Below are 13,759 nucleotides of genomic sequence, written 5' to 3'. Positions count from 1 at the left end.
TTGAAAAGTCTCAACACATACGATTATTATCTCTCATAATAACACTTTAATGCATTAAGAATAAATATAAAAAAAATTTCTTAAAAAATCTAACACATATAATTATTATCAAAATATTAAACTTTAATATAATATAAAAATAAAAAAAATATTTAATTTCTTAAAAAGTCTAACACATATGATTATTATCAAAATATTAAATTTTAATATAATATAAAAAAAAAAGACATTAAAAAAAATTTAAAAATCATAATCCACACATATATATATATATATATATATATATATATATATAATTATAAATAGAATCCGTTCCTAATTTTATATAATTGAAAACTAACTCCTTCTTGGAGCCGTCTCTTCCGTTTTTGGTTCTTGGTCTTTGGGTAGAACGAGCGTGCGAGAGAGGAGGGGATTCATTCACACAGAAGATAATACAATAATTCTCTCTTTGTGACAGACCACTACACGTTTGTTGGTGTGTGTTTGTGTGATTATATACATATACACGCGCGCGCGCGCGCACACACACACACATACCTACCTACATACTCGCAGAGGCATATATACATACATAATACGATTCGTTGAAGTGGGGATGATGGATTTGGATCTGTGGATTTCCAAGGTTAAAGAGGGCCAACACTTGTCTGAAGATGAGCTTCAGCTCTTATGTGAATATGTATGTATTACACACCTCTCTCTCTCTCTCTCTTTCTCTGTCTCGGATGCCATTTAGGGTTTTGTACACTTCACCATTTTTTAATTTTTTTTTATGTGGTGTTTAATTAATTAGGGCTATGTTATGCATGTAGCTTCATGTAGAAATGAGGGTTCAAAGTGGAGAAGTGAGACGGATTTCTTGAAAATGAAACCCTAATCTTGTTTAGTTTTTATTTAGTGTATCACTTCTGCGGTTTGAATTGTGACGTTGATGCCTAGGATACCTCTAATTTGTTGCTTATAAAAGAAAGATCCCTAATTTTTGGAGTAAAATTGGGGTTGGTGATGCCAGAGATTGGAGTATTGAAAAGTGGAGTCTTTGGATCTGCTTATGGTTGTGGTTTGGGCTTGTTCTTGGAAAATGAAATAGTGGTTTCGGCATTGTTGCACTGTTATTACCAGTGCTGACATTATTGCAGTAGAATGATGGTTATGGTGCCTGATTATGTGGGGTTTGTTCCTCATTCTTTTTATAAAAATAAAATAAAATTTGTGGAGGTGATTCTGCATAGTGACATTTTGGTGGCAATGATGTTTGGATGTTTGTTGTGGTATCAGCTGGAGGTGCTGGAAGCTGTATTAATGGTTGGTGGTTCAAAACCAAACCCACGTGTTATGTTAGTTAAATTGGAAGCTCTTCCCTCCCTCCCTCTTACTGAACAAGTTTTCCTGGGTTTAGATGTGAATTTCTTACCCTGTTCCGACCTTTTCAGAAAGTGGAATGCTATATCTGAACCCACTTTGATCCAATTCTTCAATTGCATGTACCAAAGTATGTGAATAAGCATTGAACAGTGGAATGATATATTTTTTAATTATGCACCATTTTTTGCGAATTGGTTTGTATTGCTAGGGGCTGGGGGGACATGGACTACATTTATTTGTGCTGAAAACTGTTGCTGCTAGGAGTACATAAATTAAATGAGTGAAAAAGCACTATGAACCTAATAACTGAACCTCTCAAAACATAGACCAAAGGGGTATCATTTTGTCACACAGCCATTAGTTCATGATGGCCCTGTTTGGTAGAGTTGTGGGAAAGTGCTTATAGCTTATGCCTAAACAGCTTATAGCTTATAACTATGAACATAAGCTGATTTCTGACTTATAAATTAAGCATCTCCAGCCCCACTCAAAGAATAAGTTGATTTCTGACTTCCAAAAAGTTATAAGCTGTAAGCTATAAATTAAACCAAACACATCAAAATAGCTTAAATTAAGCTGAAAGCTGAAATAAGCTGCTTTTAAGTTTTGCCAAACAGGCACGATATCACCTATCAACTACGGTTGTGTTAACGAATTTTATTAATAATTTTACCCAGTTTCATTTTACTTATCTTTATACTTAGTTTGCATGGAAACTAGGTTGACCAGAATGCTTAGTTGCAAACCAATGTATCTTTCATCCCTTCACAAATTGGGCACTCTTGAACAATTCTACCTCTATCGTACCATATTTTAGAAAATGTTGCATGCGACGTTCCCGATCCCATTCCACATACTGAAACAATCCATGTTCCAGGTAATATAGGTTTATGTTTGGCCCCTTTCTTGCTGTAGAGTAGCCTCCTAGGAATTGTAAAATAATATTTATGAAGTTAAGTGTAGTATGTGAGCCAACTTGAATAATCTCGAAGCTTGATTATAATTTGATCTATATAGTATTTATCATTTTTCTTTTTTATTTATTGTTCTTCTATTATTGTTCATTTGTTGTGGGGAACTTGGTTTAAAATGGTCTTCACCTGTTTTTCTTATGCATTGAGGTTTTACCCAACATGGTATTTTTTTTGGTATAGTACCACTGCAGTAATGTATAGTTTTTGTATAATTCACCCTTGGCATACTAAGGAAAATGGCTGATCTAACAACAGAACAAATACAGACACCAGTGGTTGGGATTAAGGTTTGCTAGTTCTCAACTGGGCTTCATTTGGATGTTCTATTATTTTTCCTTGGAAGTGATTTCTTACATAATTAACATTGGGGATTTTCATGCTACTGTTCAATGAAGTTATTAGTTAAGGGTCTTTTGTGGTCCTGCCCTTATTTTGGGGCACTTATATTATGTTTGTTTCATGTTTTTTGTTTAAGAACCATGTACTATTTTTACTTTTCAGTTTTGTTGTGTTGTTGGCTTGAGAGCAGGTGATTTGGTTTTTTTTTTTTTTTTTGTGTGTGTGTATTTTTTTGGAAATGTTAGTTATAATCATTTTGCTTGGCTAGAGTTTTCCAAATACATTTTTCAAAAAATTTTACTTTTTTGTTTTCCGTGTTTTTTTGTTTTTATTGATTTTTTTTAATATTTTAAACAATTTTTTTAATTTTTAGACATACCTAACATAAATATACCTAAAAAGTAAAAAATTTGTGAAAAAAACCTTTTAAAAATTCACTAAATACCAAAAATACAATAAAAATACGAGAATTCAGTACATTTTATGTATTTTTATGTATTTATTAATTTTTTAAAATATTTTTTCACAATTTTTTTACCTTTTAGATACATCTAAGTAAGGTGTATCTAAAAAAGTAAAAAAAATGTTTAAAATTTTAAAAATATTCATTAAAAACAAAAAAAACATGAAAACCAAAAAACTCAGTTTTTAAAAAACTTAATCCAAAAAACTCAAACCAAACGCATTGAATTGTTTCCTTTGTAATAATATCATCATTTATGGGCTATACTTTGTCAGGTGAAGGATATCCTGATAGAGGAGTCCAATGTGCAGCCCGTCAATAGTCCAGTAACTGTTTGTGGTGACATCCATGGCCAATTCCATGATTTAATGAAACTCTTCCAGACAGGGGGGCATGTACCTGAGACAAATTACATTTTTATGGTATGCTTTATACAGTGGTTCATGTTCATTGCATTTGTTGATTTTCTGCTTTTAAAATTTTCATTTACTCAACGGTTAATGTTTATTTTTTTGAAACGTTGTAATTCATGGCAGGGAGATTTTGTTGATCGTGGGTACAACAGTCTTGAAGTTTTCACTATCCTTTTGCTTCTTAAAGCAAGGTATACAAGAACATGCTGATGGATGTTGTATTTGTGTGCTTATGCATATTTAAGTGCCACTTGAAGCATATTGCCACTCAAACATCTCTTGGGTTGTTGTACATATTTGTAAAAAAGTTTAAAGTTGTTGCATGAAAATCTTCTTATGTGATGGTAAAAAGTATTGGTTGTTGAGGTCATATTTTCTATTGTTTTTTTTTCTCTCCAAATTTACTTGATGCTAACCCATCATTGTTAGGAGGATCTTTGTGTTTGAAGTATAATCTTTTTTTAATTTTTTTTTCTTTGTTGGCTGCTATTCTATAAATGTAATTCTTTTTACTCCGTAAGGGCTTTTCTTGTTTAGAACAGCCTTTTTTTAAAGGAGTTCAGTACTATGATGTCAGCTTGGATGTTTACAGTAAGAAGCTGATATTACTTCTCTAAAGTCTGTTTCTTTTTCTCTCGGTTCGGTTAATCTTTTTCCTGGGCTTGTGTTTGGTACCAGATACCCTGCTAACATTACTCTTCTACGTGGAAATCATGAAAGCAGGCAACTAACTCAGGTATTTTTTTTTTTGCATTACTGTCGCTTGTTTTTGCTGGGTTTTTGTATTGTTGATGAGTTATCCCATTTTGTTGTCCAATAAGTGGGGTTGCCTCGTGCATGCAAAATGTTTCCAAAATGTTGGTTTATAATACATCCAGTTCTAAAAAAAAATGTTAAATTGAGAAATGCTAGAGACCCATAATTTTAAACCCACAAATTCACCCACGGTGATGTGGCAAAGGAGTTGGGCTCTGTATGATCGAGTGTGTAACAAATCAAATATTGACACTATCATGCCACATCATTGTGGGTCAAATTAGAACTTTTTTAAGGGTCTTAAACATTTTCCTGTTAGATCAGGGTTCTATGTTCCAGTGATGCATATATTTGTCTGTTGGATGCTGATCTGCAAATAGGCTGGATTTCATTTGAGAATTATTATCATGAAATGGGCTAGTGTTAATTGATTGATTGATTTATTTTTTAAATCTGTCCTGTTGAGCAGATATCTTTATGTACTTGCAAGGAAGCTATGTTATGCTGTGATGGATAATCTCTGTTAGTTATTGGATATACTCTGCCTTGGTAGTGTATGACTGTCTATCTTTTTTATTCATTTGGCTTGAGAATGTGTCTAAGGCAGCATGGAAGCAAACCGTGCACTTAAGAGAAGAGAGACGTCTGCAATTACTACCACAAGAAAGCTGCCCCCCTATGTCTATCTTTTTCATTCATTTGGCTTGAGCATGTGTTAGTGTTCATACTTTGAAGTCCAGATTCTGCTTTTATGTGTGCCCATGTTGACGAGCATGTCCATTATACTATTTGTTTCCTCATAAAAAGAAGGCACATTCTGAATTTGGAAAGATGATTATCCAGATGGCACCAAAGAAGGCTAACAATGCCAAGGTTTCTAATAATTATGTACTAACACCTGTGTTACATGGACTCGGCACTTTGGGGTGAAGTACCCGTGTCGACACGACACGGGTGTGGGTGTGGGATCTATGTCGGATTCGCGTGTTCTCTTTCGGACACGGCTCTTTATAGACAGCAAAAGAGATGAAAGAGGGAGAGAGAGAGAACCTGGTCACCTATCGAAGTGGCGAAGACATCGGTCGACTGCTTCGACATGCTCAATGCTCGATCTCCATCTCCTGCTCTGTCTTCTCTCTCGTCTCTCGATCTCCTTCTCTGTCTTCTCTCTTCTCTCTCGTCTCTCGATCTGTCAATCTCTCTTCCTCTCCTCTCGTCTCTCGATCTCGATCTCCCTTCTCTCTCTCTCGGTCGCCGACTTCTTTGTTCTCTTCTCTGTTCCTTCTTCTCTTCTTTGTTCTCTCGATCTCCCTCTATTAGTATATAATATTAGTAGATAATAATATAATAATATATTGGTATATAATAATAATAATATATTTATTAGTATATAATATTAGTAGATAATAAAAATCTCATAATATAATAATATAATATATAATATTATTCTTTTTTTTTTATTCAAATATAATATTATTCATATCATATAATATTATTCATCCATTATTCATGTTACATTTATATTAACATATAGTATAAATTACATTAATATAATAATATATAAATTATTCATCCAAAAAAATTATATAATACAATATATCATAAATAATATAATTTTTATGTCTAAAATAAAAATAACTTATTTTATCATATATAATATAATTTATTTTATATCTAAAATATTTTTTATTTGTTATTTATATAATATAACTCATCTTCATATAATAAATATATATTTTTTAAAACAAACTATTTAACGTATCCCCGTACCCATATCCAAATTTGGATACATATCCACGTATCCTTAATTTTTAATTTTGAAGTGTCCGACCCTTAGATACACACCCGCACCCAATACCTGTATCCGAGTCCGTGTAACATAGACTAACACAGACTTAGGTTTCTAACAATTTCAGGGACAGCTAAATAGCTGTCTGTTTAAGGGATGGGTAGAAAATGATGATGTCACAATTTCAAAATTTAAATGTCAACTTTGGCCTTGTTTAACAAAACTTTTTCTAGAATAATTTATGTACACATTTATACTGTATTACAAAAAGTATGTAAATCTTTTTATTAGCAACCATTAATAATTGACCACTTCATTGCTTGGCTTTTAGACCTTTTTATTAACAACCATTAATAATTGACCACTTCATTGCTTGACTTAAAGGCTCTTCCTTGATTTGTCAACTGAACATGTTTCCGACTTGTGCAACCCGGAGAGTAAGCCAAGAGCAGGAGTTTATTCTAAAAAATGAAGTTTGTTTCGTTTGTTCCCTCAAGATGTTTACTCAACGAAGAAGCCCACTCACTAGATAGTGCTAATACAGAAACAGATACCACTCACTAGATTCTGTAACACAGCAGCCAGCACATCTTTGTTCTCTACAATTCTGTTTCTTTCTTTGTCTGTCTTTCTTAAAGCCAAGACCTGTCATGGTTACTGACCTTGTTGCCAAACCAAAGCCATTAGATGTACATTGCTAGCCCTCCTTACAAGCATAGCAATAAACCGCCACCCAGCTGCCATCTTATTACTATTATCTTTTCTTTCTTGAACCAAAGCAAGCTCCACTGGTCTCCATTAGAACCACCACCTCAATGCCACTTATTTCTCTAAAGAGATGTTGAGTGGCAATGGAGGGAGGAGTAGGAGGAAGAGAGAGAAGAGGCCCAAGGTGTGGGGTCAACAAATTATTATGGGTGGGTTAGGTGTTTGTGCTCATATATATATGTATGTATGCCGGTTATACATATGTAAATCACAACTAGTTCGTGCGCGCGTGCACTGTTGAAGGAGATTGAAGTTGAATCCATTTGGGTGTCCAAGATGGAAACCCACCATGGGGATTGAAAAAAAGTAAAAAAGAAAAACTGACTTCAAATTGTGTTACAACCACTATGGCTCCCACCATCTGACATCAAATATGCTAATTTTTGTGTCTTTTGCAAAATTATGACAATTAATGCTTACAGAGAGAATTATCATCAGGGGATGTTAAATGTAATTTATATTTATCCAAAAAAAAAAAATGTAATTTAGCTATTACTTTGTATGAGGAATCACTACTTTGCCTCTTCGTTGTCATATTTTCTTTAGTTTTTTAAAGAAAATTGACGAGGGGTAGAAGTGTTGTTCTAGAAACCTGAGGGGGTGTTGTCAGCAATCTAAGGAGGTGTTAGTGTAATTTACCCAAATACTATTCAAATGCACTCGCGAAAGAAGGAATCATAGCTTTAGGAACCCTTTACAAATTTTGGCATCTTTATGGAATGCTATTTTGTAGGTTTATTGTTGGGTTTAGAGTATGTGAACTGTTTTGGTTCCATAACAACCACTGTCATCTAAAATTGCATGAGTTTGGCTACCTCAAGAGCATTTGTAAACCTCATATTTCTTATTGTGTATTTCCTTACTTTTTGTCACATTAATTACCACAACTCTTCTTCTTCTTTTTATTTCTTTATTTTTATTTTTTTAATAAGTAATTGAGAAAATTGCACTAGAGACTGATTACAGGTAACTCTATTTCTAACTCATTTTTTATGTGTTGTTAACTCATTTTTTATGTGTTGTTAGAGATGGAAAATATTAAGAGATGGAAAATATTAAGATATGAAACGCCAAGGGGTTGGCCGAGCGGTAAAGACTATAGGATAAGATCCAAGGTCTCGGATAAGCTGGCCCGAGCACCGAGTTATCAAAAAATATAAAAATATAAAAAATTAAGATATGAACTCTATTTTCTAGATCAAAGAGTTGACGAATCTAAAAGTTTCTTTCTTGAAGGAATGACATGATGCCATTTTTAGTTCTAGAGATTGGAAACTAGATCGTCTCCAGCTATGCAATCAATTTATATTTGATTATAGTTGTAATTTTTCAACTATAGAGGATGTAGTTACATTGAAATAAAGTAGATATCTAAAATTGTAGCCACTATAAAGGCATTAAGTTAATGAATCATCCAATGAAATTGTGGGAGAATGATTATTGAGCATCGTTTAAGAGTTGGAGGGAGAATGATTATTGAGCATCGTTTAAGAGTTGGAACAATAGTGTCAATGAATTAGTTTGGATTTATACTTAATAAACCAAATATGGAAGCAACATGTATTTACTGAGAAAATTAATATAGAAGTCCAGAGGGAAGAGGATGGATCTTCATATGCTTTATAGATTTAGGAAAAAACTTTTGATAGGATGCCTAGAGATAGAATGAGGATGGTGTTAGAGAAAAAGGGTGTTAGTAAAGGGCCATATTGATGTGATAAAAGGACATATATGATGAGGTTATTTGGAAGTTACCCTGGAGAATGGAAACATTTGGAAGGTATCACCAATAGTAGAAAATAAACTAAAACAATTGGATGGATATGATTTCACCATGTTTGTTGGGCGTTGTGGTTCAATAAATTGTTATCTTGACTTGTCCAACTCCATGGAGCACATGCACAGATACGAGACATGGATGGATACAATACGTACACGCCAACACAACAATTTTCAATAAAATCAGTATACAACAAAATAGGGACACAACCAAACCAAACCAAACCAAATCAAACTAAGCCTTAAGTCCTATCAAATGGGGTCGGCTACATGAATCCTTCTTCTCCACGTGGCCTTATCAAAGGTCATTTTGTTAGTCAAATTAAGTAGATCCATATCTCTATTTACAACGCTAACCAACGTTAATCTAGGCTTACACCGTCCCCTAACGCTTATATTTACCGTTACAGCATCGCATTTCTTCACTACTGCCTCTGTTGGTCTCTGTTGAATATGACTAAACCATCTCAATCAATTCTCTCTCAACTTATCTTCTATTAGTGCTACTCCTACCCATTCCCGAATACACTCATTCCTAATTCTATCTTGTCTAGCCTTGCCACACATCCACTTTAGCATTCTCATCTCAGTCATACTCATCTTATCTGCATATGTTGTTTCTTTGTTACCCAACACTCCATTCCATACGTCGCTGGTCTAATAGCCGTTCTATAGAACTTACCTTTAAGTCTAGTGGATACTCGTTTATCGCACAGTTCCCTAGACGCACTTCTCCACTTATACCATCCTGCCTTAATCCTATGGGTTCAAGGTTTTAAAAAGCGGCTGCAACCGTTACGTAATGGTTGTGGTGGTTACCGCCACTCGTTACAGCCGCTTTTGCAGTGTGATTGAGATTCACAAGTGTATCGGCCGTAGCAGTTGCCGTAATAGCCGTAACGGCCTGTTACGCACTGTTACGTAATGGTTCCGAATTGTTTTTTTCGAAAAAACACACAAAAAAAAGGCTAAAAATGGGGGAAGATGAATAGAGAGAGAAGAGGGAAGACAAAGAGGGAAGATGGAGGAGCAAGAGATAGAGAGAGGGAAGATGAAGAACACGTTATTGATTTGTTGAAGCTATAAGACTTATGTTATCCTATTCAGCTGCTATCACTCAACCATTTTTTTTGTATGTGTCTATCTATATATTGTTTGATGATAATAATAATAATACTAATAATAATAATAATAAGTGTGGTCATTTTCTATTTGGCTTGATTAAAATATATATATAAATATATATTTAGGTTTTTATTTGTTCTCTTATTTTTGTCATTGTTTATCTTATATATAATAGTTAGTGATTGATTTTTTGTATAATATAAAGTCATTAATTATTAAAATAAAATGTAAAAAACTCAGTTTATAATGATTTAAAAATATGAAATATATTGGATCATACTTAAAAATTTATAAAAATTGATCAATATTTATTTTAAAACCCAATAAATATGGTCATGGAAAAAAAAATATGTGTATCGGCAAATTTTTTTCAAATTGTGCGAAAAATAAAAAAAATCACAGTTCCGATTACCGCAATTGTTACGCTACAACCTTTACATCCTACAACCGCACTACCGCCACCGTTACGGCGACCGCAACCGCTTTTCAGAACCTTGTATGGGCCACATCCACATCAGTCTCCCCTGCTGTTGTGATAATCGACCCTAAATAACGAAAATGTTCACTCTTAGGCAGTTCTTGGTTTTCAATATTCACTTCTCCTCTGCTTTCATTGTTATTGTTACTAAATTTACACTCTATGTACTCTGTCTTAGTTCTGCTTATCCAGAATCCTTTAGATTCAAGAGTTTTTTTTCCAAATTTTCAACTTTGCATTAACTCTTTCTCTAGTCTCATTCACTAGAATTATATCGTCTGCAAAAAGCATACACCATGGTACGTCATTCTTGATATTTCTCGTCAACTCACCCATAACTAAAGCAAAAAGATAAGGGTTTAAGGTAAATCTACATTGTTTTTATTTTATCATTGAATCTCAAGTTAATTTCTTCGAACTTGCAACTTGTTTCATGTATATCTAAGCAATGCATTTGTGTGTCCCAACAAGTGTCTAGCTCTAGACTTTTTAAGATTTTGGACGCATGTTTAACATGTGTTGGGTAGTGTTTGACGAGGTAGGCATCCGTCACGTGTCAGACACTGAACCTTCTAGAAGTATCTGTGTTTCTTAGGTCCAATTGAAGTCCTCAATGAAGTATGCTGTCTCATTTCCTTTGGTGTATTGATGCATATTATTGCAATTTTTATATAATTTTTTTAACGATTTTAATATTTAGTCTTATATTGAGTGTCATGATGATGCCGTTTTACCAATGCGTTTAAAAAATTTTGTAACTATAATTGTTTATGTACTTTCCAAACTACTTTCTCTAAATTTTTTATCTTAATTCTCTGAGTTGATTTCACTTATCAAAAAATTCAATGAGATCATCGCCTTTTGAAACAATGAGGTTCTGTGAACTATGAAGTTTAATTATAACATGGTGTTATCCATCTTTTCTAGGTCTATGGCTTTTATGATGAATGCCAAAGGAAGTATGGAAATGCTAATGCTTGGCGGTATTGCACCGACGTATTTGACTATCTAACTCTGTCAGCAATCATAGATGGAACAGTATGCCCCTCTCTCTCTCTCTCTCTCATATACTTGTGCAGTTTTGATGGTATATTGAATATTGAACATCTTGTCCATTTGTGATTCTAGGTTCTTTGTGTCCACGGTGGTCTTTCTCCTGACGTTCGAACTGTTGACCAGGTTTCCTTCGCTTGTTTGACAGTAACTGGCTCAATTTGTATCTTATTAGTGTTTTGAAATTTAAAGTGGTGATTCAATTTACTTGTCGCAATTAAGACACCATTTTGCGTGTAGGTCTATTTTTGTGTTGGACCTGATGGTTTTATTCAGCATTTTTGCTGTCTATCAAGGACATATTCTATGAATTTGCACACACACACACATATATATATATATATATATATTTATTTAGACTATGGTTTAATTATTATGAGCGTAGGGATCTTTTCAATTTATTTCCACAAAATCTAACTTTTTAAAATGTAGATATTAGAGGATTGGAATTGTCTACTGGCAATTTTTCTATTTATTTTAACTTTTGTGTTGTCCATCAGCAAGCACATGCTCCAATGTAGTTGAACCCACCTGTTATCTTGGAGATAATCAAAGGCTTGTTGACACTTCACGTTTCTTGCAATCTTTTATTGTGTGTAATTTCTTTTGACTCAAGATATGGTGTGAATTTATAAAAAAAATAATTTGCTTGTAACTTGGCAGATTAGAATTATTGAACGGAATTGTGAAATTCCTCATGAAGGGCCCTTCTGCGACCTTATGTGGAGTGACCCTGAAGATATCGAAACGTGGGCTGTCAGCCCTCGGGGAGCAGGCTGGCTTTTTGGATCCAGGGTTACCTCAGAGGTAAAAAGTAAAGATTATATTAATCCTGTGATTCTGTGCCACACATTATGCTAACACTACAACTTGTTCTGTTTCTGCAGTTCAATCACATTAATAAACTTGATTTGGTTTGCCGGGCCCACCAACTTGTGCAGGAAGGTCTTAAATACATGTTTCAAGATAAAGGCCTTGTAACTGTGAGTTGTGAAGTCTTTAACTCAGTGTATTATGTTACATTGACACTTCTAAACATATGGCTGGAGTAAGGATATGGGCTGTGTGTCCAACATGTCCAGTCAAAACTGGGCCCAACAAGCATGTTTGGTTATGCAAATTTACTGTGTAATTAATTGATAGACCTCCCTTATTATGTTTCTTTGTGACATGATTGCTTTAGAGCAAGTGAAGTGCCATCTTGAAGAAAAGTCACCATTCCACCTTAGGAAATAAAACACGAATACTAAGAAATTGTTTTTTATTTTTTCATTTTCTGTTGCTTTTACAGTGTCTTACATAAAGTCAGTATTCTACCTTGAGAAATAAGAGAAACATGCCAAGAAATTTGGGAGTTTAGATGTATAATATCCACACTTGATAGGGGGACTTGAGTCTATGTAACATGACTAGTGTATATAACATCACCTTCAGATTTGGTGATATTTTAATTAATTTTACTGTGTGCTTCTTGGCTTATCAGGTATGGTCTGCTCCAAATTATTGTTATCGCTGTGGTAATGTAGCTTCAATATTGAGCTTCAATGAGAATATGGTACTGCCACTAAACATTTCACTCTTTTAACTTGGTTGTGGCTTTTTGGCTCATTTATATAGATTTGATTAATTGAATTTTCTATGGGTGCTGTGTTTTACCCCTTTGTCTGTTAGGAGAGAGAGGTGAAGTTCTTCACTGAAACAGAGGAAAACAACCAGATGAGAGGCCCCAGAACTGGAGTGCCTTATTTCTTATGAGTGAGGATTTGTTTGCTTCATTACCCTGTACTATTGTTTGAAGTTTGATGCACTGCTGTTTTCATTGTGGGGGGAGAGAAAGAAGATATGGACAGATGTTTTCCTTAGAGGATCCCTGAAAAAGATTACATGAATATTCTTGCAACATGGAATACATTCAAGCTTTTGTTCCTAACCTGCTCTGCTTTTAAATAGCTTGTTTGTGTTGTAAACGCCTACTTTTCCTTTTTCGTTGCATCTGTTTTAGTTTATTATACATTTTTTTAAAATCTTTTATCTAGTTTGTGAGTTTATTTGGAATCCGATAAGCTTACACTTAGTAGTTGGCCAGTGCTAGATCAGATGATTTGGAAATTTGAGAGATTAAATCTATATTCCTCATTGAGTTAAGACATTTTATTTCGGATTGACTATTGAGTGAGTTCATTCTCTCGTCTCTACTTGTAGCATCCATTCTAGGGGAACCTACATGGATCTCAAACGCCACACCAGAAGGCTAAATAGGTAAGTTTCTTCGAAGGGCTATCAGTCCACCAGCAGCAGCCCAGTAAAAATTTAAGGTTGTGTTTGGATGTGCAGAATCATTTTATTGTTTGGTGGTTATTGTTTGGTGTCATTTATCTTATTTGTTTAAAAATTTGCAGCTACCCCTTTATAATTTTTTTTGGAACTAAATGTTATATGAGGATCTACCTGCAA

At 34.0% G+C, this 13,759-nt stretch overlaps 1 protein-coding gene across 1 annotated transcript; it reads left to right on the top strand.

The window, feature by feature from the left end:
* Nucleotides 1–310: 310 nt before the first annotated feature.
* LOC114289596 (phytochrome-associated serine/threonine-protein phosphatase 3) lies at nucleotides 311–13,454 on the top strand. Its single transcript, XM_082911794.1, has 10 exons — nucleotides 311–682; nucleotides 3,420–3,566; nucleotides 3,681–3,748; nucleotides 4,236–4,293; nucleotides 11,180–11,290; nucleotides 11,381–11,431; nucleotides 11,969–12,112; nucleotides 12,193–12,288; nucleotides 12,789–12,860; nucleotides 12,977–13,454. Exons 1-10 carry the CDS (start codon nucleotides 599–601, stop codon nucleotides 13,058–13,060), a joined length of 915 nt encoding a protein of 304 aa, XP_082767920.1. The 5' UTR covers nucleotides 311–598; the 3' UTR covers nucleotides 13,061–13,454.
* The last annotated feature ends 305 nt before the right edge of the window (nucleotides 13,455–13,759 follow it).

The sequence above is a fragment of the Camellia sinensis genome, unplaced genomic scaffold (assembly GCF_055761805.1).
Source record: "Camellia sinensis isolate YWXY unplaced genomic scaffold, ASM5576180v1 Unanchor13, whole genome shotgun sequence".
NCBI lineage: Eukaryota > Viridiplantae > Streptophyta > Magnoliopsida > Ericales > Theaceae > Camellia > Camellia sinensis.
Note: the sequence above shows the minus strand (reverse complement) of the source record. Positions and strands in the feature narration are given on the sequence as shown.

Bases quoted from the DNA above. Each gene is read 5' to 3' on its own strand.
- LOC114289596 (XM_082911794.1), top strand. From the start codon at position 599: ATGATGGATTTGGATCTGTGGATTTCCAAGGTTAAAGAGGGCCAACAC. The intron at 3,749-4,235 runs GTATACAAGAAC...GTTTGGTACCAG, and splicing joins CTTTTGCTTCTTAAAGCAAG to ATACCCTGCTAACATTACTC. The intron at 11,432-11,968 runs GTTTCCTTCGCT...GTAACTTGGCAG, and splicing joins ACGTTCGAACTGTTGACCAG to ATTAGAATTATTGAACGGAA.